The sequence below is a fragment of the Canis aureus genome, chromosome 19 (assembly GCF_053574225.1).
Source record: "Canis aureus isolate CA01 chromosome 19, VMU_Caureus_v.1.0, whole genome shotgun sequence".
Taxonomy (NCBI): Eukaryota; Metazoa; Chordata; class Mammalia; order Carnivora; family Canidae; genus Canis; species Canis aureus.
The window spans coordinates 47,059,460-47,086,256 of record NC_135629.1 but is presented as its reverse complement, the minus strand read 5'-3'; the positions used below and the strand labels follow the sequence as shown (position 1 = coordinate 47,086,256).

General features: G+C 45.8%; 1 protein-coding gene and 1 long non-coding RNA gene across 9 annotated transcripts in view; one reads left to right on the top strand and one right to left on the bottom strand.

The window, feature by feature from the left end:
- Positions 1–26,797, top strand: part of LOC144290377 (uncharacterized) — a 131,938-nt gene that overhangs the window by 79,873 nt on the left and 25,268 nt on the right. The window lies entirely within an intron of this gene.
- On the bottom strand, positions 14,595–26,788 carry SMIM7 (small integral membrane protein 7). Of its 2 annotated transcripts, XM_077859525.1 has the most exons (5): positions 26,653–26,767; positions 26,529–26,570; positions 25,797–25,849; positions 21,441–21,531; positions 14,595–15,713 (listed from the first exon to the last, which is right to left on the bottom strand). In XM_077859525.1, exons 1-5 carry the CDS (start codon positions 26,676–26,678, stop codon positions 15,698–15,700), a joined length of 228 nt encoding a protein of 75 aa, XP_077715651.1. In that variant the 5' UTR covers positions 26,679–26,767; the 3' UTR covers positions 14,595–15,697. The 2 variants fall into 2 exon arrangements, with proteins under 2 accessions (XP_077715651.1, XP_077715650.1); XM_077859524.1 differs by lacking the exon at positions 21,441–21,531 and having other exon boundaries at positions 26,653–26,788.

Genomic DNA, 26,797 nt, shown 5'->3' with positions numbered 1-26,797 from the left:
TTTCCGACGGAAACGCGCGGAGCGCGCCGAGTCCTTGAACCTGGGCGCCCCGGGCGGCCGCCTCAGAGGGGGGCAGCGGAAGGACTCCTCACTGGGGAGAAAAGCTTTCCCCACCGACGGAGGTGACGGGAGCCGCGGGCGGGGGAGGCTGCCACGTTTTCCGAGCCGGGGGTCCTCGGCCCCGAGGGCGAGGGCGACAGGTCCACGTTGTGGTAGCGCGCGCGGCAGGGTCAGCGGGGGGCGCCCCCCCGAGGGCGGAGGTCTGCGGCGCTGGGCGTGCTGGGATCACGGAAACGGGTCGCCGAGCGCCTCCGGGGGGAGGCGGAGCCGTCACGCCAGCTCGGGAAACGCCGCGGCCCGCCTAGGGAGCCCACCGACCCCGAGGTCGCAAACCCGAGTCCGCCGGGGTTGCTCATCCTGGGCACCGATGACGTGGGTGGGCGGGCCCCGGCCGCAGGCGCCGTCCTGCGCATTTTAGGGTACTCCGCATCCTGGGGCTCTACCCGTTCAACGCCGGGGCGCTCTCCGGTTAGGTCAGCCAGAAATGTCTAGTCATCGCCAGACGTCCCCTGGCCGGCAGGGCGGCCCCGGTGGAGAACCCTGCTGGCGCGGAGGGTGCTGAGAAACGGAAACCCTCATTCTCTGAACAAAGCATTTCACAAGGGAGGAAACTGAGGCCCAAGGTCACCCAGAGTTCTAGGTCAAACCCAGAATTGTTCAATGTCAGGTCAAGTGGAGTCTCCTTCCCCACCCCCACCTCGCTGCCTGGAAGCCCCGATACTGTTATGGGGCAAGAAGGCAGGCTGAGTGGGTTATTAGCCGCAGCCTCCCGAGAGAGAACTTTTTGTTGTTGTTGTTACAGGAAGACCTAGATTTAAAACAGGAGAGAGGCAGCTGATGAGAACCACACGCGCGCCTCGGATCTGTGCTACACCTGTTAGTCTTGCATTTGTCATGCTTCTGGGAAGCATTTTTATTTGCAAAAACGGCTGTTTCTGCACGTGGTTGTGGCTGCTTCCTTCTGCACATGTGAAAAGTTTTACATCACACTTGTAGAAGAAAATAAACACGGGCAAAATACTTCCTTTAATTTCCTCTCCCTCGTAGAAATGAGGTGATTTGTGTACATGGTCCAGGTTGGAAACCAGCCCATTTGGAGATACTCTTTATCTCACTTAAGATAAGCAAAATCAACAAGCTCTTCCCCCAAGCATATTCTGGTTCTGCCTTTCTTTTAATTTCTAACTCAGACGTACAAGATCTTATTTTTTTTTAATCAAGGGTCACAGAGAAGCAATTTGTTCTGCATGGGTCATGTTATTTAAGAAAAATGTGGAAAGCACTCAACTTACCTGCTTTTTTTAAACATTAAGATGACTGAGTTCTGCATGGCCAGCTCTAAACACACACCAAGACATAGGTATACAGTTCAGCTCCACAGATGTGGCGTATAGAGGGGCTCCATAAATATTTAACAAATGAATGCAATATTAAATACTGTACACATTAGGATGCACAGACACACATATATGTATATAGTTTTATTCCACATTGAACATAGATGTAGTGGTTAAAAATCAGATCACCACTCAATGAGAGTCTTGAAAATGTTAGCTTCTCGGGGACCCCTGGGTGGCTCAGCAGTTTAGCATCTGCCTTCGGCCCAGGGCGTGATCCTGGAGTCCTGCGATGGAGTCCTGCATCGGGCTACCTGCATGGAGCCTGCTTCTCCCTCTGCCTATGTCTCTGCCTCTCTTTCCCTATCTCTCATGAATAAACAAAATCTTTTAAAAAAGAAACTGTTAGCTTCTCTTAGGTCCAGGACAGATACTGCAATTCACCTAGCAAGACTTCCTGCTTCAAGGAAGAGATACTTGAAATGACTTCTGTTACACAAAGGTGGGGCTAGGGACGCCTGCCTTCAGCCCAGGGTGTGATCCTGCGGTCCCAGGATCGGTCCCAGGATCAAATCCCATATTGGGCTCCCTGCATGGAGCCTGCTTCTTCTCCCTCTGCCTGTGTCTCTGCCTCTTTCTCTCTGTCTCTCTCATGAATAAAATCTTAAAAAAAAAAAAAAAAAGGTGGGGCTCAAGGTAAATCCTCTTGTAATGGTTCTTCCATTACAACAGTGTGGTCCCAAGAACATCTATCCTGCCCCCATTCTGAGAAGACAAGATATTTTGTGCTTGTGATGCCCCTGAAAAGGAGCATCACACCTGCTAGTGAGGTGGCCCACAAAAAGGTAAGAGGCTCTGAGTCCATGACTTGGCTTTTGCCATGGGAAGTGGCAGGAAGGTGGTTTTAGGAGCCTGGGTGCAGAGCATCCTTAGCCAAGCTTGGCAGTGAGGGAGCCAGCTCCTTCTCCCTCAATGAACTTCAGTGGCTCAAGCCAGATGGACAGGCAAGGACATCAAAGAAGGAAGCTGTGAGCAGGTCAGCTCCCACAACTGCTCAGGACCAGTCTTCAACAGCGACACCACATGGTGGCAGGGACTCGCCAGGTGGACTCATTCATTCAGAAAGGAAAGGCAACTGTGCCTCCTTAGACACCTACACCCCCAGAAGTTGGGCAATTCAAAGGCGAGGTGATTGGACTTATCCCAATAAAGTATGTGAGGGCTTTGATGATTAATAGGAAAAATGAATACGAGCAAACCACTACCCCACTTTGACCAATTTGTTTACTCTGAATTTAACATCTGGTGGGAAATTTTTGAAAACACTCATATATTAACTCATTCAACCTTTTCGATGATCTCAGAAGTACCAAGAGATGGGCTTCAGAGTCCTGCTTGGCTTTGCAGCAAGTCCTATTTTTTCTAAAAGTGAAAAAAATTTCAATTGGTTTTGAATAGTCCCCATATCACTGCTTTTAGGAATGGCTCCAAAGACAGACCAGAGAACTTCAAATAACTTTACTGTGTCTTCAAGTAGCGGGATAGGACACAAAGGCATATTAAGAGGCACAAAGCCTGCTCCTGAGAAGCCAAGCACTGGAAATAGGTTGGGGGCCCAGTATATTGTTTGAGCAGGACCGGAACACCAGAGGACAAAGCCACTCTGGAGACAGCAGGACTAAGAAAGATGTTTAACAGCATTTTGACTGACATCATTTCCATATGTTCATATCCTTTGCCCCAGTATTTCACAACTTCTAGAAATGTATCCAAAGCAAGCAATCAGATCCAGACAAATGTGTGCATACGGGCAAGTTGACAGCGGCATCATTTACAAGGGCAAACGACTGGAAACAACCCAAGTGTTCAGTAAAAGGTGAGGATGTAAATAAATTAGGGGTCGACTCACAAACAGGAAGGTTATGGACAGGAAGGGACCACAGGATTCTGTAATTCCACCTGGGTAGTGGTCTTATGGGTGTATGCAACATGTAGAAATTTCACAAAGCTGGACATTATACTTCAAAAATACGTAAATAAAAGATTTAGACAGCCAGATGACAGATAATCTCAGGCACTGAAATCAGTATTGAACAACATGGAATGCTCCCAACTTCATATTACATGTTAAAATGCAGTATATAATCCATATATACATTACAATCTTAATTTTGGTTTTATTAAATCTATACTTCATGCACCCAATGCACAGAAAAAATACTGGAAGGAAAGAAGCCAAAATTTTTATAGTAGTTATCTCTGACAGGCAGGATAACAGGTGATCTTTTTTCTGATACTTGTCCCTGAAGTTTCGCATTTTCTAGAATGAACATGGAGTGCCTCCTCCTCACCTCATCCAGTGCTTGGGTTATTCTGACCTCTAGTAGCCTTTAGTTATCATCTTCTGATTTGGATACTGCTAATCTGAAGCGTGCCCATAATCTCCAAAATCCTGAACATGGATTTGCCTATGATGGATGTCCATCTAAATCCTAATAGACTATGTTTTCCCTACTGCCCTGGTTTTGTATTATTCTTAGTAAAAAAGAAAATAACATTGAGTACCTACCATGTGTCAGGTTGCACACTGAGGGCTTTACCTGACGACCAAGATGAACCCCACTGGGCAGTCAGGCCCTTGTGTCAGCCTCTCCCCTTGACTCTGGGGGAAGGGGCCTACAATTTGCTTTAGAGGGTGCAGGAGAACCATGCCCTACCTGGTCCAGGTTGAAGCTTTAAGAAGGCCTAGCAGTTAACACCCAACCCAGCAAATCCACCCCTATCAATCTCGCCAAGAAAACTGAAAACCTACACTCATAGATTTGTACAGGTTTAAGTCCCCAGCAGGACTATTGATAGGTGCAAAGTACAAACACCAAATGTCCATCAACTGGTGAACAGATTGATGAAATGTATGTCCATAAGCTGGAATATTAGCCATAAAAAGGCACGAGAAGAAATGAAAAAGAGGCAGCAGCAGCAGGGTGGCATCCACCTTTGCAGATCTGGGAACACGGAGCTGCCACGTCAGAATATAGGGACTCAACCAGTGGTAGTGGCCCAAGGCCTCTGTGAAGAACAAGGTTCCCAGTGAGAGACAACACTGACGCCCACATGCCTAATCCTAGCAGGCTGGGACACCCTAGGCGAGGTGCCAGGCGTGTGATCTGAGAAGCCCTCGGAGCCCAGAGCCAGCCCCACTGTGCCCCATCCTATTTCCTGCCCACAGAACTGTGACTCAATAATAGAGGGTTTAAGCCACTGAGTACTGGGGTCATTTGTTACTCAGTGCTAGCTAACAGAGACACAGTTGCTAATGGAATCCTCAAGTGACACACAAGGAAGGAAGACTCTGAGGTCAGCAGTGAAGAGACACACAGTCATGACCCCTTCACCCCAAATGGTGCAGCTGGGATTTCAGGCTGGATCTTTCTAATGCCAAACCATGCCCTCTGGCCCTCATGGCTCCTTAACTCCCAGGCACCTCCCGCCTGTTTATCTTTGGCCACGTGTCTCCTGTTTCTGTCCTCTCCTGAACCTGTGCCCTGTCCCAATCTTGCCTGCTGACAGTTCTCTCCTCCGATCTGCAGCACACACATGTCCAGGTAGCTTATTTTCTTTTTAAGCTTTAATTATCTCCTTTATTATGCTGACCTTCAGCTAAGTACAGGGTAAAGAATAATCATACATAAAAACAACACAGCGCACATCATCTTAACACACACATGTACACACAAAGAGAATAAAGGATCACTCTCTCTTTTGATTCCACTTTTCCACTGCTGCCCATGCCTTTTTTTTTTTTTTTTTTTTTTTTGGTGAATGCCCATGCTTTTTTTTCTGGTAGCTACAGGTATACTCCTATGGATCTCTTTCATTTGCACTTAATTCTTAAGAAGACACATAAGGTAATATGCTTGGGAGACTGTAAAACCGATTTTGTCTGGTTTTGGTTTGTAATCATAAAATTCTTCTTGCCTTTTCTTTTTTTAAAAAAGACCTCCAAAAAAAACTTGCTAAAATGGTGCCTTTGAAGTGCTCAAATAATCTAATCACTTGATAAAGTGATCTAAATCACTGCTAGAGTAGAGGCTGTCATTTTGCTTAATGCAGTTTTATGTTCTCGCAGTGACTCTTATTAAGCAAAGAAATAAAATCAGGGACTGTTTTAATTCTCTAGTGAATGATTTTGATAAACATTTTATTGAAGCGTCCACAGAAATAAGATCATCTTTTTTTCCTCAGTAAAGGAATCGCAGGATAAAGTACCAATCTGCTGTAGCTTTTTTCTGCTCCAGACAGCTCTGGATGACAAAGGGTTTGGATCTTCTTGTCTTCTGCTTTAAAACTTAGGGGACTCCCACTTCATCTCATGTAAGCCCTTGGCCTTGTGAGGCCCGCTTGCCACACACCGCACGTCACACATATCACCCACTGGAACATGCCACATATATACACTGTCCGGGTTCCTGGTCAGCCTTATTCGTCACCATCCCTAAGAGTGGGTTTTCTCCCCTCCTATCACACTGGTCACCTAACTATCCAACCAGGTACCCCGGTCCATGTTCCTCAGAGGAGTGGCCTAGCTAAAGTCATGTGACTGGATTTTGGACAAGATGATGACCCTAACCCAGAACTCTGGGTGCAAAGGCCAGTAGAGAAACATAATGAACCAAATCAGGTACAAGCCATTTCCCTGAGGAGCAGTAAGAACCAAGGGAATGATGTCAAAAAGCAACCAGGAGCAGACAGAAGCCACAGTAAAAGGTCCCAAACTGGCCAACAGAATGTCCTAGAAACAAAAGCTCAGTGTTGCGCTTTGACATTGAAAGCAACATGATGAGAGGTTATATGATCTAGAAAGTATTTCCTACAAACACTACAAGCTACACAGAGAGGAAGAGTGTCAAGTCCTGGCAACACTAGGTCCTGAGCCATCGGTGTCACAGACAGAGAAACTGACACACAAATAGGAGTGATGACCTGTCCCCAAATCACTGGCAAGTAAGGGACAAGGTAGGGACTCACAGTGCAGGCCCATGACCCCCTCTCCATTGTTCCCAAACCCCACTGCTCAAAAAGCCCAAAGAATTTCTTTAACTTTGCATGACACCCATTTGGTTGGCAAAGCTTGTCCAAGGCTGTTTGGTCTTTGCTGGGCCAGGTCTGTGTGAATGTTAGGCTGTTTTGCTAAAGAAATACTATTCTTCAATGAGAGAGCGCTAGCGCAGATGCCTCAGGGGGGTCGTGGCATATATGCAGCATGCTGCTAGAAAGCAAGAGAGGTTCTGACTTTGGAATTGGCTCTGGTATCCCAGGCTTCTGGACAGGTCTCACAGGTAAGGAGCTACTGTGTGCTGGCACGAGCCACATGCTTTCCTAATCCATGCCAGCAAGCAGGTGGTAGAGCCCAAATAAAGTATTCTGGTGAGAGTGCAGCAGGAAGAGAGAAGGGTCAGGGGACCACGCTTCATGTCAGGTCTGCTAATAACCTCAGGGACTTTGGGCAAGTCACTTCCCTGGACTGACCTCAATTTCCTCATTAGGAAACATGGGATGACAGTGATACTTTGGCCACCACTTGTTGTGCCAAAGCATAAAGGTTATGTGTATAAAGCCTCAGCATGATGACTGACTTCTGTCCATGTAGTAAGAGAAAAAGTGCAGTTCAAGAAAGAACCCTAGGGGCGCCTGGGTGGCTCAGTCTTCTAAGCATTTGCCTTCAGCTCAGGTCAGGATCCCAGGGTCCTAGGAGAGAGCCCGACACCAGGCTCTGGGTTCAACGGGAAGCCTCCTTCTCCCTCTCCCTCTGACATTCTCTCTGCTTGTGCTCTTCTAATCGTTCTGTCAAATAAATAATCTTAAAAAAAAAAAAAAGGAACCCCAATCCCACCTCTAATGGTGCATGTAACACACAAATAGACATCACATGCCAGCTCCACCCCACACACCTCACACATATCACACGCAGCACATGTAACACAAAATGCACTGCACATGGGCGCATTCCACACCTCCTTCATCTCACAATCTCACACCACACCTGCCCCACACACACACATACTGCAACTCCCAGAACACATCACATGCGTGCTACACACACATCATGTATCACACACATTGACAGGCCACAAACTCGCATGACACATACCATACGCATACCTCACATGTCACACGTACTTGTCCATATACGCCTCTCTCCTTCTTACACACGCACAAACACATATGCACAAGACCAAGCCATTTATCAAAATTCCTCCTGGCCTCTCCCAAACCTGCAGTGTGCTTTCCAAGGTTGCTGAGGCCCACAGACTCCCAAGAAGGAGTAAAATTTTGATGCAAAGTGGTCAAACCAGGGAACTGTATGTCCCCCAACTGCAACGCCCCCCGCCCCCCTCCAAAGCCCTCCATGGCTAAGGTTCCCTCCTCCCATCATCCCAGCAACTCCACAGTTCATTTGTCTTAAAATGAATCTCAGAGCTGGATGATTTCACCAAACTTGGATGAGATTTCCTTCTCTCAGTAAAACATCACAAAGAGAGTTCAGGAAACAGGAGCAAGCAGATGTCCTACTTGAAAAGGGTCTAACCCACAGCCCATCTAACAGGAGCTGCCGCTTGCCCTGAGAACATCTCGAGCTCTTCCCCATTCCAGGCTTGTGGAAGAGGAGTACGGAGAAGGATAAATGTTCCATAAGCTCTATCTGTGTCTTTCTCTTTTTAACCTCAAAACGTGGTAATGATGGTGGTTTTCCTCACGTTTCCTAGATGCTCTGATGCTGACATCTTTGTGTGTGTTTCTTCTTTCCTGACTACAAGGGTAACAGATGTTTGGTGCAGACAATCAGTCAAGTACAACAAAGCATAAGATTCAAAACCCACCGCCTGATAGGTACACAGGAAATCACAGCACTGGTCTACTTTTTTGCGTGTTCATAGTTTTCCATAAGAAAGTTAAAGATACAAAAAGAAGTCATACAGCCTGCAAGGCCTGGTCAGATGTGTGCTGCCTCTGGCTGTTTTCATGCTATGACAGCATAGTTGCACAGCTAAGCAAGAGACTGTGTGGTCCACAAAGCCAAAAGTATTTACTGTCTGGCCCTGTGTGAGGCTGAATAACATCACCCCACCCCCAAAGATGTCCCAGTCCTAATCCTTGGAACCTGCAAATAAATGATGATACATGGCAAGAGAGAATTAAGGTTGCAGACAGAAGTAAGGGTGCTAATCAGCTGACCTTAAGATAGATTATTCTAGATGATCCCAGTTGGTAGGCCCAATGTAATCACAAGGGTCCTTAAGTGAGGAGGAAGGAACCAAAAGCAGAATCAGATATCAGGACAAAGACCTGAACAACCATTGCTGGCTTGGAAGGCAGAGGGAAGGGCTGCAGACTCAGAATGTGGACAGCTTCTAGAAGTGGCAAAAAGCAAGGAAATAGATTATCCTCTAGAGCCTCCAGAAGAAACCAGCTCTGCGAGCACCTTGATTTTAGCCCAGTGAGACCCATTTTGGACTTCTGACCTCCAGAACCGTAAGGTCATCAATCTGTGTTATTCTAAGCCATGAAGTGTGGCCATTTGTCACAGCAGCCACCGGGCAACTCATGCAGGTCCCTGACAAAGAAAGCCTTTTACTCTCTCTTTTTTAGAGGCAGTGTTGCCCAATAAGAGGTTTCTGCCATGAAATGCACTTGAAATGTACTTGGGACTCAAGGGTTGGGGTCACAACAGCCCCACAGGGTACTAGTGGCTACTGAACAGACAGCATCGTTACTCAAAGTGTGGTCTGGGGATCAGAAACATGGGCATCACCTGGGAGCTGACTGAAATGCAATACCGCAGCCTGTCCCCTTCCCCCCATCCCCCACCCCCCACCTGTTATGTCAAATTCACACTTTGCCAAGACCCCTCAGGGATTCATGAGGACACCAAAGCCTGAGACACTATGATCGAAGCCATCACTCCATTTCACGCAAATACTACACTAGGGAACATCAGGAGGCAAATCCCTCTGTATCAGTCATCAGGGTCAGCGTTCCTGGGCCACAGGGAGTTCTTCGAAGTTCTTAATGCCTTGAAACATATTAGCAAAGGACACGAACTCACAGCTACTGAATTTCTACTACAGGCAGACCTTTGACCATATGTTATGGACTGAACTGTGTCCCCTAAAATTCATCTGTTAAAGCTTTAATTCCCAAAGTGACCATATATGGATTTAAGGCCTTTAAGGAGGTAACTCGGGTTAACTGAGGTCATAGGGTGGGCCCTTGATCAAATACTATACAAAGGAAAGTTCATGTGAACACACAGCAAGAAGGCAGCAGTCTGCAAGCCAAAGAGGAAGGCCTCACTAGGAACCAGTCCTGCTGGAACCTTGATTGGACTCCCAGACCCCAGAAACATAAGAAAAGAAATGTCTGTTGTTCAAATCTCCCAGTCTGTGGCATTTGGTTATAATGATCCAAGCAGACTAAGGCACTATCTCATTTAAGCTTCACAAAACCCATCAAGGAGGTCTTTTAACAAAAGAAATGACAGCAACAAAAATACTACCATTTATTGAATGCCCACCAAGTGTGAGGCAGGTTATAGGTACACATTAAAGCTCTCTCTCTCTCACTGTCCTCATATCATAGATGACGACATGGGGGTACAAAGATGCTACTTCACTGCCCCACATGACACTCCGTAAGGGACAGAGCCTGGGTCCAGCCCAGACCTCTACCTTGCTTTCTACTATAACCATCCTTTCCATGTTTTCCTCTGATTCGCAGAATAAACTCTAATTAAATGCACTAAAGCTCTATTCCCCTTAAAAGAATTTCTACAACTCCCCCTAGCATACTCCATGCCTTGTGGCCCACATTTATCACTAACAGCTGTAACAATAATGTGAACTAAACACAGATGAACAGAATCCACCTATGTCTTTACAATAAAATAAAATGAAATACAATACAATACAACACAATACTGGGGCACCTGGGTGGCTCAGTGGTTGAGTGTCTGCATTTAGCTCAGGGTGTGATCCCAGGATCCTGGGATCGAGTCCCACATCGGGCTCCACGCGGGAAGCCTGTTTCTCCCTCTGCCTACATCTCTGCCTTTCTGTCTCTCTCATGAATAAATAAATAAAATCTTAAAAAAAAAAAGAAAGAAAAATGTGGACTTTGAATTTCTATCTTGCTCTAGACCCCTCTGTTCAATTTCTCATGCAGGAATGCTCACTATTACCAAACTCTCATTTCCAGCAACTCTCAAGTGCCAGAGGGGCTCAAAGCGGATCAAGTACTTTTCTCTGTGCAATAATGGAAATCAAGGGAATGATGAAAACAAACCCCCAAGTAGAATTTATATCTTCCTTTAAAAAAGACCAGGCCTTTTGCTTTATACACAAACAGCGTACGTCTTTCATCAACATGGGAAAACATCGGGAGGCTTGTCAAATATTTCATAAACACAAATGTGGTTAAGGAGGAGATAATGAAACAGTTGAAATGAAAAGAAAATGCCTCACTAATGACAGCCTCGATGGCTTTTCAAATCTAACCACTTCAGAGGAGAGCCGATCTCATTATCACATTGTGTGGCTGGCGCGGAGGAGCTCTCACTCAGGAGAATCACAGGGAGCCCAGAAGAGATCTCTCCCCTAACTATCAAGAGAAATAAAATTATGTTTTGGTCTATTAAGCATACGCTTGAAAATGGCTGGCTCAATTTTCAGCAAATTCGAATGTGTTTATTAAAATCTAGACCACAAAGTATGTTGATAACTCCACTTGAGTGGCTCTGGGGGGAAAGGGCACCTTGAGATTCTCTATCGTCCCCTAGCTCAGAGGTCAGCAAATGTATCACATAAATGGGCCAGGAAGACAATATTTTCAGCTCCATCGGCCAGATGGTCTTTGTCACAACTCTGCCATTATATCAAGAAGGAACTAAAGCAGCCTTAGACAACAGATATTCGAAGGAGTGTGGCTGGGTGCCAATAAAACTTTATTTACAAAAACAGGTAGCTGGCCAGGCTCTGCCTGGGAACCATAGTTTCTGACTTCTGCTCTAGAACAACTGAAACTGAAGTGCAATGAGAAACCCACCAAAGAAAGGACATGTTCCACCTCTCGAGATGCCAAAGTGGAGGAAACGAAAGGGGGTTTCCAACATGAATCCCAAAGAAAAGGTGTGGCCAACTGCGGCCTTGTTTTCATTCTCAACATGCAGCTTCTCACTTGGCCGTGACCCCATGTAACATGCTTCTGGGCAAGTAGCAGTGGGTATTTATTACATAGATGGTGGTTAAGGTCCCTAATCAAGACCAAGGTGGAAAGCCAACTGATGTGATATCAACTGCAGTCGCTTGCACAAAGAAAGTTATCTAGATGAAGCCTGAAAAATCTCGTCCTTATTAACAGGTTAAAACCAACTGAAGTAGCCTAATACCACTCCCAGTCAAAGCTGATGGGGATTTAGAACCCAGTTCTTATATATATGAAGGTACATATGTATGAACAAATGAACAAGGAACATGCAAACCGTCCAAGATGCATTTTTCTTTGGAGTTCTTAACCCAAAGCTGTCAAGACAGATCTCTTTTTAAAAGTGACCCCAAGGGGTGCCTGGATGGCTCAATTAAGCACCCGACTTCAGCTCAGGTGGCAATCTTGGGGCCCTGTGATCAAGCCCCACGTCGGGCTCCAACCTCAGTGGGGAGTCTATTTCTCCCTCTCCTTCTGCTATGCACACACTCTCTCTAATAAATAAATAAAATCTTAAAAAACAAAAAAAGGTGACCCCCAGAATTCATTCAGGATGATACTGAGATGGTCATCACAGTGTTATTTATAATAGATAAAAACTTGAGACAACTCAAGTAAGTCTCCATTGGCTGGGACAAGTTAAAGCAATTATGTCACGTCATTATAAAGACTTATTTGCAGTTATTAAGAACGGTAATTGTAGGAAAAAATATAGAAATGTATTCTCAGGTGACAAAAGCAGGCTAAAGATACAAAGATATAATTTATGTAACAAAAATGTGTGCACCATACCCAAGGCACATGCAGAGAGAAAGAGCCAGAAGGATGTGTACCTTGAGTGATGAGGGAAGGTGGGGAAGGTGATTATCGGTGGTTTTATTCCTTAGAGGAAGGCTGTATTTTACAATTGTGTCTACAACGAACATGCATTGATAGTAAGTAAGAAACCTGAACATAAAACAAAACAGAAGCCACTAAAGCTCCAGTGGTGGTACACAATGATGTGGCCTCCCTAGGTTCTGCAGAAGCACCAGTGAAGGGAGCCAACAAAGATCACAATAATAATCACAATGGCATTTATAACAGTGGGCGAAGTACAAGTTCAAAGCACATACAAGAGGACAGGCAAGAGGGCCAAGGTCAAAGAGAGATTTACTGACATCGTGAGGTAATTAAAACCCAGCACCATGAAGCCTGTCTGGCAGCCCAGAAAATATGAAGGAAATGACGCTGAAATGAACACAGTAGACCCTACACCACCTTATCTCCTATCAAGCCACGTCGTATCCAGGCATACCTCACTTCATTGCACTTCACAGACACTGTGTTTGCTACAACCTGAAGGTTTGCCGTCACCGGTCTCTTGGCCCCATATTTCCAGCAGCATCTGGTCGCTTTGTGTCTGTGTCACATTTCGCTAATTCTCACAACATTCCAAACTTTTTCATCATTACCGTATTTGCTTTGGTGATCCATGATCACTGATTACAACACACTGAAAGCTCAGATGGCAATTAGCATTTTTTGGCAATAAAATATTTTTTAATTGAGGTAAGCACGCTGGTTTTTTGGACGTGATGCTACGGCACACTTAAGAGGCCACAGTGTAGTGTAAACATAAATGTGTCGACATTTTATATGCACCGGGAAGCCAAAAAACTCATTTAACTTGCTTTATTGCAATTATTCGCTATATTGGGGCAGTCTGGAACTGAACCTGCAATATCTCCAAGGTATGCCTGAATATCGATACATGTAATGAAAATGCTAGAAAGGAAACAGGAAGACAGGAGAAGGTTTTTCATGCTGGAAAGCTGTTTCTAATGCTTTTAAATGATGTCACATCCCTTTGACGGTGTGTGTGCAGACTGCATGCACGAATGCGGGTGAGAGTACAGAAGATGCTGGCAGTGAGGACACCCGGGTTTTCAGTTGCTTTCTGGGTGCCAGGTGCTCAATCAGTCGGCCCACATTTGAGGTGCTGACCCTTACAACGACCCCTGGCAGATGGGACTTCCAGACCCATTTCGGAAACTGAAAACTGAGGCAAGGGTTGGGGAAGCAAGCAGCCAAGGTCCCACTGGCAAGGAGCAGAGATGGGACTTGAACCCAGGTCTAACTGGCCCAGAACGTGAGCACTTAAATGTTGGGCAACACTACGCACCCAAAACTCAAACTTCGATAACCTTCTATGTGAACCAGGGTTCTTGAAAAGCTTCCTAAAGATGAACATCCGGGAGATGCAACTTTTAAAATGGACAGCAGCCTCCAAAGCTACACTGCTTGCAGGAGCTTAACAACGAGGTAACAGTTCTCTGGGAAAAAATACAACTATTGAAACAAAATCTCAATGACAGCATTCTCTTCTCAGAGCATGATTCATCCCCATAACTACAAATGCCTCGCCTCATTGAAACATCAGCAGCAGTCTGAATAAGGCAGCGAGGTTTCCTCGGTTTCCTCGCACCATTGACACAGCTGGAGGGATGACCAGCCCAGATCTCGGCACGCCTGTTCTTGCTGACAAGGACACAGGCCCAGATGAAGCTCGATTCAACAGCTACGTTCCCTGATACTGACAAACTGTAGGCCGGGGTTTGACAAGGGAATTAAATTATAGGAGCACTGGAGCAGAATAATGTCAGCTAAGCAGCAGTAAAAGTGGATTTGACCCTGGTCTAGCAAAACCCTACTGTTCTCATTGGCTCTTTCAATACTTCTAAAAGTAGCCAGGTCAAAAGCACATTTGCCCAATTCTGGCCTGACATTTTTTAAGGAAAATCCAAAAGGGGGAAATCTAACAGTGCCTCTTTTCTCACTTTTTTGACAGCCTCCAAAATGATTCCTCAGCGTTTCCCAGAGGGTAATTCAAAACAACTCCAGTTGGAAGTCAACTAACTTCTTGGTTTAAAAAAAAAAAAATGTATAAACAAAAGATCCTTTTTAGAAATGAGTTTTATTTTCAATGCTGAGTTCTGAAAGTCCGTAGATTTACTTCTTCCTCCCACCAGGTTTACCTACAAATCAGGATTTCAAAAACCACAACAAACAAATGAAACACTGTAGGGTCTGGATGTCGACCACCGGCATTTCATTTTGGCGCTAAAGGACCTGCCTTTCAAAGAAGCTTCTGTCCAAAATGCTGTATTTCCTCGAATGAGGCTCACTGCTCTTCAATCATGAAATCACTCATTTGAAAAGAAGACCCCAAGTTTCAAGCTTTCAGAACTGGGTCCCAGTATTACCACGTATGTCACTCTCATTCCAGAAACTATACAATTAGTGGCCCCAAGAGTTATTTTAACAGAAGGGCTTTAAGGCAGGGCAAAGTTTCTCCTAAAACCCACATCTGTGCCTGCCAACTGTTCTGTACCTCTCTTCCATGGGAATCAGTAATACTTTACCCTTAAAGTCCTGGGGATGACCTCAGTGACACTCAGTGGCCAAGCAGAGCCCATTGAGACAGGAAAGGAATCTGGACATAGGCCCAGAAACAATGAACCCGCTTGTTATTCCTAAACATAGTCCAATAAAGAGGCTGCATCAATCTTAAAAGCCAACCTTTCTGTTTCAGATCCCTGGATAAAAATTATTTTGAAAAATCTGTATAACTGGAACCAAAAAGGATGGTTATTAAAAATAAAGCAAGAAACATCCAGAAATGAGTTTCTCGTAGAAGGCTGGTAGAAGAGGAATTTCAATCTAAAAAAACAATCAAGACACGTTCTTTTGTCTGTGGGGAATGCAATGTTATCACATCCCCTTCCATAAGCCCTCCTAAAACTCCTTAAGTAGACAGCATTTCAACGCAGAGACCAAAGTGAAAATATCTTTGAAAAGAAAACAATGACGTGGCTGGGAAGCCGTGTGCAGCTTGGCAAACATTTTTTCCACCCACCAAGAACTTGGGCTTTCTGGGAAGGTCGCTGGTTTTCCGGTCAAAACCATTCTTGAAGTCGTCAGGAACGGAAGAAGGGAGACTCGGCATCTGGGAAGGTGGTTCCTGGTTCCTGGTTCCCAGGAAGGTGTGTATCTGGGGCTCAGGAGCCAAACAGCCTGGAAAAGTCAGAGGGCAGAAATGGCCATGAGGATGGAAAGGATGGAAAGCTCTAGCTAGGAAAACACTTTCAGAAAATATTTTATGTCACTATTTTTAAGATTATTTTATATTGTTTATTGATTTTATAAGTAAATTTTCTGTTACACAACAGGAATATACTTAACACTACCAAAAAGTATATTTTATTTTATTTTGACTAGGCTCCACACCCAGCATGGAGACCAACACAGGGCTTGAACTCACAACCCTGAGATCAAGACCTGCGCTGATATTAAGTGTCAGTGCTGAACTGACTGAGCCACCCAGGCATCCCAACATGGTACGTTTTAAAAAGAAAAAAGCTATTTAAGAAAGTATCTCCTTCATCAGAATCTATAACATTTTATTTTAGCCCATTCTTTATTAATGTAAGTCAGTGATGACTTTCATAAATTGAAAAAAAAAAAAAAGGTATTTTTGAGTAAACAGGTGATTACAGTTAACTCTATTCAGTGAAGAAAATCTGAATAGGAAAGGCCTGGAGAGGGGTGTGTGTGTGAAGATAACAGAGTTCCTACATAAAGAGATATATATATATATCTTTGAAACATTTCTTTAAATCTAAACTCTTTCCAAGATAAAAAGGCCTTTTGAAAAAAGAACAACAGATGGTACAGGATCACCACATCAAAAGAATGAAGTTGGATCCCTACCTCACACCATATGTAAAAATTACCTCAAAGTATATTGTAGACCTAACGAGTAAAATTAAAAGTATAAAACTTTTTTTTAAGATTTTATTTATTTATTCAAGAGACACAGAGAGAGAGAGAGAGGCAGAGACATAGGCAGAGGGAGAAGCAGGCTACATGTAGGGAGCCTGATGTGGGACTCGATCCCCTGACCCCAGGATCACGACCTGAGTTGAAGGCTCAACCACTGAGCCACCCAGGGATCCCAAAATAATAAAACTCTTAAAACAAAACTTAGTCCTATATCTTCATGACCTTGGTTTGGGCAACGATTTTTAGCTACAACACAAAAAGCACAAACGATGAAACTACAGAAATAGATTAGAATTTATCAAAATTAAGTATTTTTGCACTTCAAAGGATACCATCAAGAAAGTAAAAAAGACAACCCAGAGAATGGGAGAAAATACTTGCAAATCATGTATCTGGTAAGGAACTGGTTTCTAGACTATAAAAAAAAAAACCTTATAACTCAGTTATAACCCAATTTAAAAATGGACAAAGAACTTATATGACATTTTTCCAAAGAAGACATAGAAATGACCAATATAAACACATGAAGAGAGGCTTGATGTCATTAACCATTGGGGAAATGCTAATCAACCTTCACATCCACTAGGATGGCTCTAATCAAAAATAATGACAATAGGGGATCCCTGGATGGCTCAGCGGTTTAGTGCCTGCCTTCAGCCCAGGGCGTGATCCTGGGGTCCCTGGATTGAGTCCCACATCGGGTTCCCTGCATGGAGCCTGCTTCTCCCTCTGCCTGTGTCTCTGCCTCTCTGTCTCTCATGAATAAATAAATAAAATCCTTAAAAAAAAAATAATGACAATAACAAGCGTTGGCAAGGATGTGGGGGAAATTGGAACCATCATACACTACTGGTGGGAAGGCAAATTGCTGCAGCTACTTTTAAAAACTACTCTGGCAGAACCTCAAAAGGACAAATACAGAGTTACCATATGACCCAGCAATTTCACTCCTGGGTATAGAGCAAAGAAAACTGAAACCTTAAGTTTGCACTACAACTTGTACACAAGTATTTGTATCAGCAATGCTCATAAACAGCCAAAAAAATGGAAACATCCCAGATATCCATCAACTGATGAGAGGATAAACAAGCTGTGGCACAGACACACAATGGACTATTCTTCAGCCACAGAAAGGAATGCAGTGCTGACACACGCTACAACACGCTGGAACCTTTAAGACATCACACTGCATGAGAGAAGCCAGACACAAAAGGGACCATATATCGTTACGATTCCATTTACATGAAATACCCAGAACTAGCAAATCCAAAAGGACAGAAAGTAGATTAACTGATTACCAGGAACTGGAGGGAAGAATGGGCAGTTACTGCTTAATGGGTCTGAGGTTTCCCTTTGGGGTGATGAAAATGTCTAGAACTGGATTATGCCAGGGGTTTCAAAACCCCATGAATATACTACAAAACTCTGAACTGTAAAGACTGACTTCCACTTTTTACTTATTAATCATTCTCCATGGTTTGACACGCTCATTTTTCTCCCTGTCTTCCCACCCAGCATTTTATCATGAAGATTTTAACATATGGAAGAGTTAAAAGAATAGTTCAGTGAACACTCACCTATATACCACCTCAATTCTACAATCAACACTGCTTTACTGGGGCACCTGGGTGGTTAGTTAGTTGAGCCTCTGACTTGATTTCGGCTCAGGCCATGACCTCGGAGTCATAAGATGGAGCCGCACGTCAAGCTCCAGGCTCAGCAGGGAGTTGGCTTGGGGTCCTCTCTCTTGAATTAAAAAACAGCAACAAAAAAAAACTTTGCTTGGGGTGCCTGGGTGGCTCAGTCAGTTAAATATCTGCCTTTGGCTTGGGTCATGATTTCCGGGTGCTGGGATCGAGTCCCATGTCAAGCTCCCTGCTCAGCGGGGAGTCTGCTTCTCCCTCTACTCCTCCTCCAGCCCATGCTCTCATTCTCTCAAATAAATAAATAAAAAATAATTCTGCTTTACAGCGTACCTATTCATTTATCTACCTTATTTTTGATGCATTTCATACTTAAGTTGCAGATATCAATACTCTTGGTTCCTAAACACTTACGCACGTTTCTCTCCAAATTTCATGTTTTTCAGGACTTTTAAAAATTTCCAAAGTAGCTCAGCTCAAACAATATAAAAGTGGGGGCAGGGAACCGCGAACCATCCTCTTAGGCCCTGTTAATCTCTTCTCCAATCTGAGCACAGTCATCTCTGTGGACAGCCTGGAGTAGATGCTTCCAACTCCCTGGCTGGAAGGGTTTTCTCCACAGACTTCAGGCATGTACTCAATGTTTGCTATATGCAAATCACAACTGAGGCCAGAGTGTGCATATAAGTGACAGGCAGCCTTCTTTACCTGCAAAACATTGCCCCCCATGTAGACAGAACTTTCAGCACATCAACAGTGATAGTGCCGTGACAGCTGCTTGGATGGGCATCCTTTTGAGTTACCTGACTCTTCCCGCGTTCTTGGACATTTAGGTGATTTCCAGTTTTGTTTTTTTTTTTAAAGATTTATTTATTCATGAGAGACACAGAAAGAGAGAGAGACAGAGAGAGAGAGACAGAGACATAGGCAGAAGGAGAAGCAGGCTCCATGCAGGGAGCCTGATGCAGGACTGGATCCCAGGACTCCAGGATCACGCCCTGGGCTGAAGGCAGGCGCTCAACTGCTGAGCCACCCAAGTGCCCCCGGTGATTTCCAGTTTTCTAATATCCTGGGAAAGCTACTCACTGCCTCCCTGACAGACCTTTTTCTGAAGAGGATCTTCCATCACTTGTGGCCCCTACTGAAAGAGATGGCCTAGGTCAGGGGTCGGCAAAAACCCACAGGATGAAGAATTTGGGCTTTGTAGGCCTAGCAGTTTCTGTCACATGGCTTCAAACCCCTCTGCTGTAGTGCACAAGCAGTCACAGAAATAGGTGTGGCTGTATGACAATAAAACTTCATTCATGAAAACAGGAAGCAGACTAGATATGGCCCATGGGCTGTGGTTTGCTGACTTGACCTAAGTGATTATGCTGGAATCAGGATAACCCCAATCTAACTGGACCTGAGTCACACCTAGCTAGGTCAATCAGGCTCTGCTCCCAGGAAGCAAAATCAGGACACCGGGCTACAGACAAAGATAGCCTTGGGCTGAGCCAGGAGGTCACAGAGCCTAAGGTGACCATCTTGGTCACAGGCCAGCAAATGAACAGTAAAGGGAGCTAGCTGGGCGAGAGGATGATGAAGCTGATGGACATAAAAGAATGATGAAAACACAGTGTTCTTCTCTGCCCCCAGGACCTCTGCACATGCTATCATGTCTCTCCGGCTCTGCAAATGGCAAGGCTTTTACATGTTCTTTAGGTTTTGATTGATTAATTGATTGAAAGATTTTATTTATTTACTCATGAGAGACAGAGAGAGAGGCAGAGACAGGCAGAGGGAGAAAGAGGCTCCGTGCAGGGAGCCTGACGTGGGACTCAATCCCGGGTCCCCAGGATCACGGCCTGGGCTGAAGGCAGCGCTAAACCACTGAGCCACCCGGGCTGCCCAGGTTTCTATTTAAATAGCACTTCTCTGTGAGCCTCTTTCTGACCATCTCCTAAACTGAGAACCTCCCATTCACCTCATTAGTGATTTTTTCCCTATTTATTTTTCTGTTCCTGTCCCATCTATTATACTGTGCATTCACTGATGGCAGGAACTATGCCTATCTTGGTCTCAGCTATAAGCCCAAGGCACAGCCCACGCTGAATAGTTGTAAATAAATGAAGGGAGGAAAGCACAAGTGGGAACCTGGAAAGACCAAAGCTGGAAGAGCACCACCTGACACTGTCCTACTTCCTGTGAATCCTAATGATACTCCCTATCGTGTGCAAATTCCCTGATTTCTTCACAAGCCCTCTTTGTACCCGGGCAGGCCTCATATGAGCTCCCGAAAAGGGCTTCTCTGGGCATATATCACGGTCCTCATTCTGGGCTCTAAAACACTTTCCGTAGCCCAGTGAAACCCCTAAGTCCTGGGACACCTGGGTGGCTAAGTGATTGAGCCTCTATCTGCCTTAAGCTCAGGGTGTGATCCCGGGTCCAGGGATCGAGTCCCACATCAAGCTCCCTGCATGGAGCCTGCTTCTCCCTCTGCCTATGTCTCTGTCCCTCTCTGTGGGTCTCTCATGAATAAATAAATGAAATCTTTAAAAAAAAAAATCTCCCAAGTCCAGGAATCATCTCAAACAGCCACTGGGCTGGCACAAGGATCACCCAGCAACCCCAAATTCAGAATCTCAATTACTCGGGAGAGCTGACTTTTCATTCTCTTCCTCTTTAGGACAAGAATGGAACCAGCCCAGCATGATTAGCCCAAGTGATTGCCAGATTCTCCTACTGTTTTTCCCCTGAGTCTGCTTAACACTACTGTGTCTCACAATTCGTTATCAGCAGCATTAAAATTAAGGCTCTGACTGTGGAAGGAAAACCAATCCAATTCGATTTTTTTAAGCCTAATGAGGAAATGGAAAATGGGCATGAAAACAGATAAAAAAAAAGTCTGAATAAATACACTTCTGCTGGCTACTGACAGGGTAGAAGCAGGACCCAGCAGCACAGTGGCCATTAAGCCACATTTTCCACCTTGGCAGATACCAAGTATAGGCTAAACACAGCAGAGCTGGCAAGAGGTGGACAGGGCCATGGGCTCAAGGGAAGGCATCTCTTGGCAGCCTCTGCTAGGTGCCAGGAACAGCCAGGACTCAGAGAACACCGTGTTCCAATCAAAGCTCCAGCCTAGACCACAGTGACACAGTTTAACCTTTGCAGACCCTGCTCCCCTCTCTAGCTCGGAGAGTTCTTATTTTGAAAGCAGAAAGTGTGACTCCAAAATGAAGACAGAGAGGCCAGAGAACAACCAGGTAGTGGGTCACCTTGGAGAACAACACGGAGGGTTGGGCCACAAAGGGGACAGGCAGGCTGGACTTACACGATCATGCAGAACATCATGAAGACATTCCACAGGGCGATGAAGATTCGGAAGTATCTGAGGCTCAGTAAGAACTCCCGGATGTTGTCACCTGGAAAGTCAGAACGCGTTTTTACAAGCCCTGCTGACATTTCTGCTGAGACGACTGCAATGTGTTTCTGCAGTGTCTGCCTGCCCCGATCCCATTGACCCACATTCTGGGGGCAGCATAGCTTTTCCTGTGGGTCACCTCTGCTCCCCAAACCTTGGCCCTTTGGCAGGAGCTGCCACTAACCAGACCCTGAGAGCCCCCAGCCTCTGAATGGCTCAGGGAGGGGCATGTCTGCCCAATAAGAGTCAATCCTAGGACTTTTGTCTCAACTACTGGGAAAGAGGAACTTGCTTTCTATCACCCTTTTTGGCCAGGAAGATGTAAGCCCAGTCTTTTAGGGCAGAGGTTGGCAAACAATGGCCTGTGAGCCAAAGCCTGCCCTTACCACCTACTTCTGTATGGCCCATTAGCTAAGAACGTTTTTAACACTTTTTAAAGGTTAAAAAGAAAACCAACACAGTATCTTGTGAGACACAGAAATTACATGAAATTCATATTTCAGTGTCTACTAATAAAGCTTTATCAAAATACATCTATGCCTGCTTATTTTTATACAGGTATACCTCAGAGATACTGTGGGTTCAGTTCCAGAACATTGCAATAAAGCAAGTCAAATTAATTTTCTTGTTTCCCAGTGCATCTAAAGGTTATGTTTACACTACACTATAGTCCATGAAATGTGTGGTAGCATCATGTCTAAAAAATAACGTAGATACATTAATTACAAAAATACCGCTAACAAATGCTAACCGTCATCTGAGCTTTCAGCAAGTCATAATCACTGATCACAGATTATCACTGATCACAGATTACCATAACACATACAGTGATAATGAAAAAGTTTGAAAAAATTGCAAGAATTACCAAAATGTGACAAATGGGCACACGAAGTGGGCAAATGCTATTGGAAAAATTGTGCCAACAGACCTGCTCACAGGGTGGCCACAAACCTTCAGTTTGTAAAACTACAGTATCTGCAAAACATGATAAAGAAACACAATAAGGGGCACCTGCGTGGCTCAGCGGTTGAGCATCTGCCTTTGGTTCAGGGCGTGATCCTGGGATCCAGGATCGAGTCCCACATTGGGCTCCTTGCAGGAGGCCTGTTTCTCCCTCTGCCTATGTCTCTGTCTGTCTCTCTCATGAATAAATAAATAAAATATTTTCTTGAAAAAAGAAGCAAACACAATAAAACAAGGTATGCCTCTCTTTCGCATAACTGCTTTCAAGGAACAGAGTTGACATGCTGCACCAAGAATGTGTGACCCACAAAGCCTAAAATGTTTACGATCTGAGACCTTAACAGAAAATTGTGCCCAGGGCAGCCCAGGTGGCTCAGCAGTTTAGCGCCGCCTTAGCCAGGGCGTGATCCTGGAGACCCAGGATCGAGTTCCGCGTCGGGCTCCCTGCATGGAGCCTGCTTCTCTCTCTGCCTCTCTCTCTCTCTGTCTCTCTCTCTGTCATAAATAAATAAAATCTTGAAAGAAAAGAAAAGAAAAGAAAAGAAAAGAAAAGAAAAGAAAAGAAAAGAAAAGAAAAATTGTGCCACGCTCTGCTCTAGGGTCATCTTTTGTCAACACAAGCCAGACTGATAGTAAAATCAACCCAGAAGGAAAGAGAGAGCTGGAGAGGGTCATGCAGGAGAGCTGATTTAAGGCCTCAGTCTGGGTGGTGCCTGAAAACAGTTCTACCCTTGGAGGTTTCAATTTTCTTTAACCACTTTGGGCTGGGTTTTTGGTGTTGGCACTGAAAAAGCATACTAATTCAGGCAAGTAAAAGCGGAGTTCTGCTTTGATGATGACTTACACTAGTTCCCCCAATGCCACAGAACAGAACCCATTCCAAGGGGAAGCAGTTTAGTACGTTAAGATTCTAGAGGCATGGGTTCCAGAACCTTCCTCCAGGGTTTTAAGTCAATCATCCTCCCTCTCTAATCCTCCAGAATGAAATAAATGGGTCCAGGTGGGGTAATCCACAAGGGTGCCAACCAAAGTGTCATCTCTAGACCAGGGCTGCCCAGTAAGCACAGAATACCAGGCAGGAGCTCAGAAATTTACACAGCCACCTGGCACCGCAGCACCATCCAATACACGATGAGCAAACAGTTTAGACGAGCCCGGTATTATTCAACCCACTGGGATAGCCACATGCAGCCCAGCCCAAACTGCAAATGTCAAACACAGGTCCATCCCCAGGATGTCTGAGAGGCACTGCCTGCGAGGCCCTTCTCTGGGCCCAGCATCACAAAAACAGGCTCTCCTGCCATCAACAGATGCTAATTGAAGGCCACTTGTTCTGGGCAATAGCCAACCTCAGGGGACACAGGGAGGAACAAAGGAAAAAGATAGGTATCCTTGCCCTAAGAAGATCACACGCAGGAAAAATGCTAAACAAGAAATCACACACCTGACTATTCACCATACCAGGTGCCATGGGAGCATACAATGGCGGGGGAGGGGGCATCCCAACCTAGCCTATGTCGGGGAGCAAGGGTCAGAAAACTTCGACGAAGCGCATAAGCTCCAACCTTAAACACCGGCAGGAGTTTCCTGCCCTCCCACACAGGTGACCTTGCTCAGTCCTTAGCCTATACATACACCAGCCTCCTCCTGTGTAAATGGAGGTGACAAGTCACTAGGAAGCACGGTGCCTAGCACACAGACGGCTCTCAACAAATGTAGCCACTACGATATCAGGGGTGAGCCAGGCACAGGGAGAGGCACATCCTCCACAGTGGCAGCAGCAAGCACAGAGGACTGGCTGGAAGGAACATGCAGAGAGCCCCTGATCAGAGAGAAGTCACTGTTGTGACCATCCTGATCACTGACATTCTCACCACCATCAAGTCCTTCTACTCTCCCACCCACCCCAGCTCCAATTTAGATCTCTAGACCACCACCCCAGGAGTTGGTACAATACCTTCCACACAATGGGCAACCAATATATACAGCTGCTGAATGAAACACATGAACCAAAGAATGAATGGATGGATGGACTAGTGACTGAGAAGACCACCTCTGGGGGCAGAAAAACCCAGGTTGAAGCACGACACAGTCACTGATTTCCTACATGGTCACAAGCAAGTCAAGCCACAACCCTGAACCTCAGTTTCCTATCTAAAAGGGATAGAGGTGGAGTGACACACCCACAGGAAGCACCTGGCAAGGCAGCCACCACCAACTAGGCACCCAATGAAAGGGAGTGGTCAGATCGTCATCAAATTCACTGCGCCTTTGTGTTCCTATCGCATTCATGAAACACTCCATCATGGCACCCATGGCTGCAATGCCACCCCCCTCAGGGGGACTTCCCTCCACACACCGCAGCTGGAGCAGCAATCCCAACACTATGCTCACCTAACATCACCTCCATCACCATTGGTTCCTTGTTTAGGAACTGCATGTCCCACCCCAGAGTAGTACAACCCACAAGGCAGGAATTTCTGTCTTATTCCCTGCCGTGTCCCCAGCATCCAGCACAGTGGCCAGCACGTGGCAAGTATTCAGTAAATGCTTGGTGAATGAATAAATGCATGGACACAAGAGTCATGTGCAGGTCCCACTAGGTTTCAGTTACATGAATAAATTCGTCAGAAAGTGTAAATTTCAGGGCCTCCAGGACAGGTAAGATGATATAAAGATGAGGGGGTTGGGGCTGGGAGGAAGTAGAGGCCACAGACCCTGCCTCACTGGGGTCCTGTTTTTCTCAACTTGATCCAAGGGTGCCAAGAAGTTGCTTGAACCCTGAGCTGTTAGGATGTTCAGATTTTTCTTGATAAATCAGACATCTGAATCCTTACATGACATCTGATTTATCTGGAAGCTAATGTTGGCACCTAATTTAAAAAGAACAGGTCTGCAGCACTCTGAAAGAACAGGTACCTGCTCATTCATTCATTCATGCTGGAGGATAGGCACCTCAAGGACACAGGAATGGGCCAAAGCAAGCAAGATCAAGTGTGAGGGGCAAATATAGCATACGTAAAGGAAAATCATAACTGCAGATGATAGCATGCGTAAAAGAAAATTATAACTGCAAGAAGTTAGAGGAGCTACCCAGGGAGCTCTGATAGGAGAAAGAAGAGGGTGATAGAAGTGAACAGAAGGAACAGCACATCATTAGGCCCATCTCGCTCTCTCTCCCTCTCACAAACGCACACACATACACACAGACACAATTGAAAAGAAAACTAAGGTAGGGCTTGGTGAGAAAAAATTGTCCTCTCTCCAATGGACCAATGTCAGAGTCCAGAAAGGAGGCCTTACCTGTGCTGGGCTCCCTTGACTCCTCCCCAAAGCCCTGCGTGTCCTTCTTTTTCCTACAAAGAGGAACAGACAGTGTCCACTTTCGGTGGGACATAAAGTCCACTCAGTCCCCTAGCCCTGAAGGCCTCAGACACTCAATTGCAGCTCTAGCCCTGCAGCTGACTTGCTCTGTGACCTCGGGTGGTTCAATGCCCCTTTCTGGGCCATCAACTACCCATCAATCACAGGGCTGCAGCCACCAGGGTCGAGAGGTTGGTCCGTGGGTACAGAATAGGGCTAAGAAATTGGGGGGGAGGGCAGCCCGGGTGGCTCAGCGGTTTATCGCTGCCTTCAGTCCAGGGCGTGATCCTGGAGACCGGGGATCGAGTCCCGTGTCGGGCTCCCTGCGTGGAGCCTGCTTCTCCCTCTGCCTGTGTCTCTCTCCCTCTCTCTGTCTCTCATGAGTAAATAAAATCTTAAAAAAAAAAAAGAAAGAAAGAAAGAAATTGTGGGGGGGAGAGAGGGGAAGGGCCAGAGGCTCTCCAGGATGCGGGAAGAGAGATCCCCGAGAAACTGCAGCCTTGCTTTCAAGTCACCTCGAAGCAAAAGGTCACTGGAGGACCAGGCTGGGGGCGTGGCCAGAGGGCTGGCTGGGGCTTGGGGCGTGGCCTGCAGCGCGGGGCGGGCTCACGCTCGCGGGGGGCGGGGCTACGGTCCCCTGGGTGGAGTCGCGATCCAAAGCGGCCTACTCACAGCTTAAAGTTGAGCACCGCCCCTGCGTTCATCAGCAGCGTCCTGCAAAGGGAGAATGAGGTTACCTGGACCGCCCCTCGTCCCTCTCACCCTTCTTACCCCAGCCTCTGGCCCCCCTAATTACCCGAACAGCAGGATGTCCCCGATCATCGTTACGGCCGAAGCGTCCGTCAGAACCGGAAGCGGAAGTCCCGGAGGGGGCGGAGAGAAGGGCAAGAGCCGACCAATCTCGAAGCCGCGCTGGCGAGGACTGGTCCAATCGAAGGCCA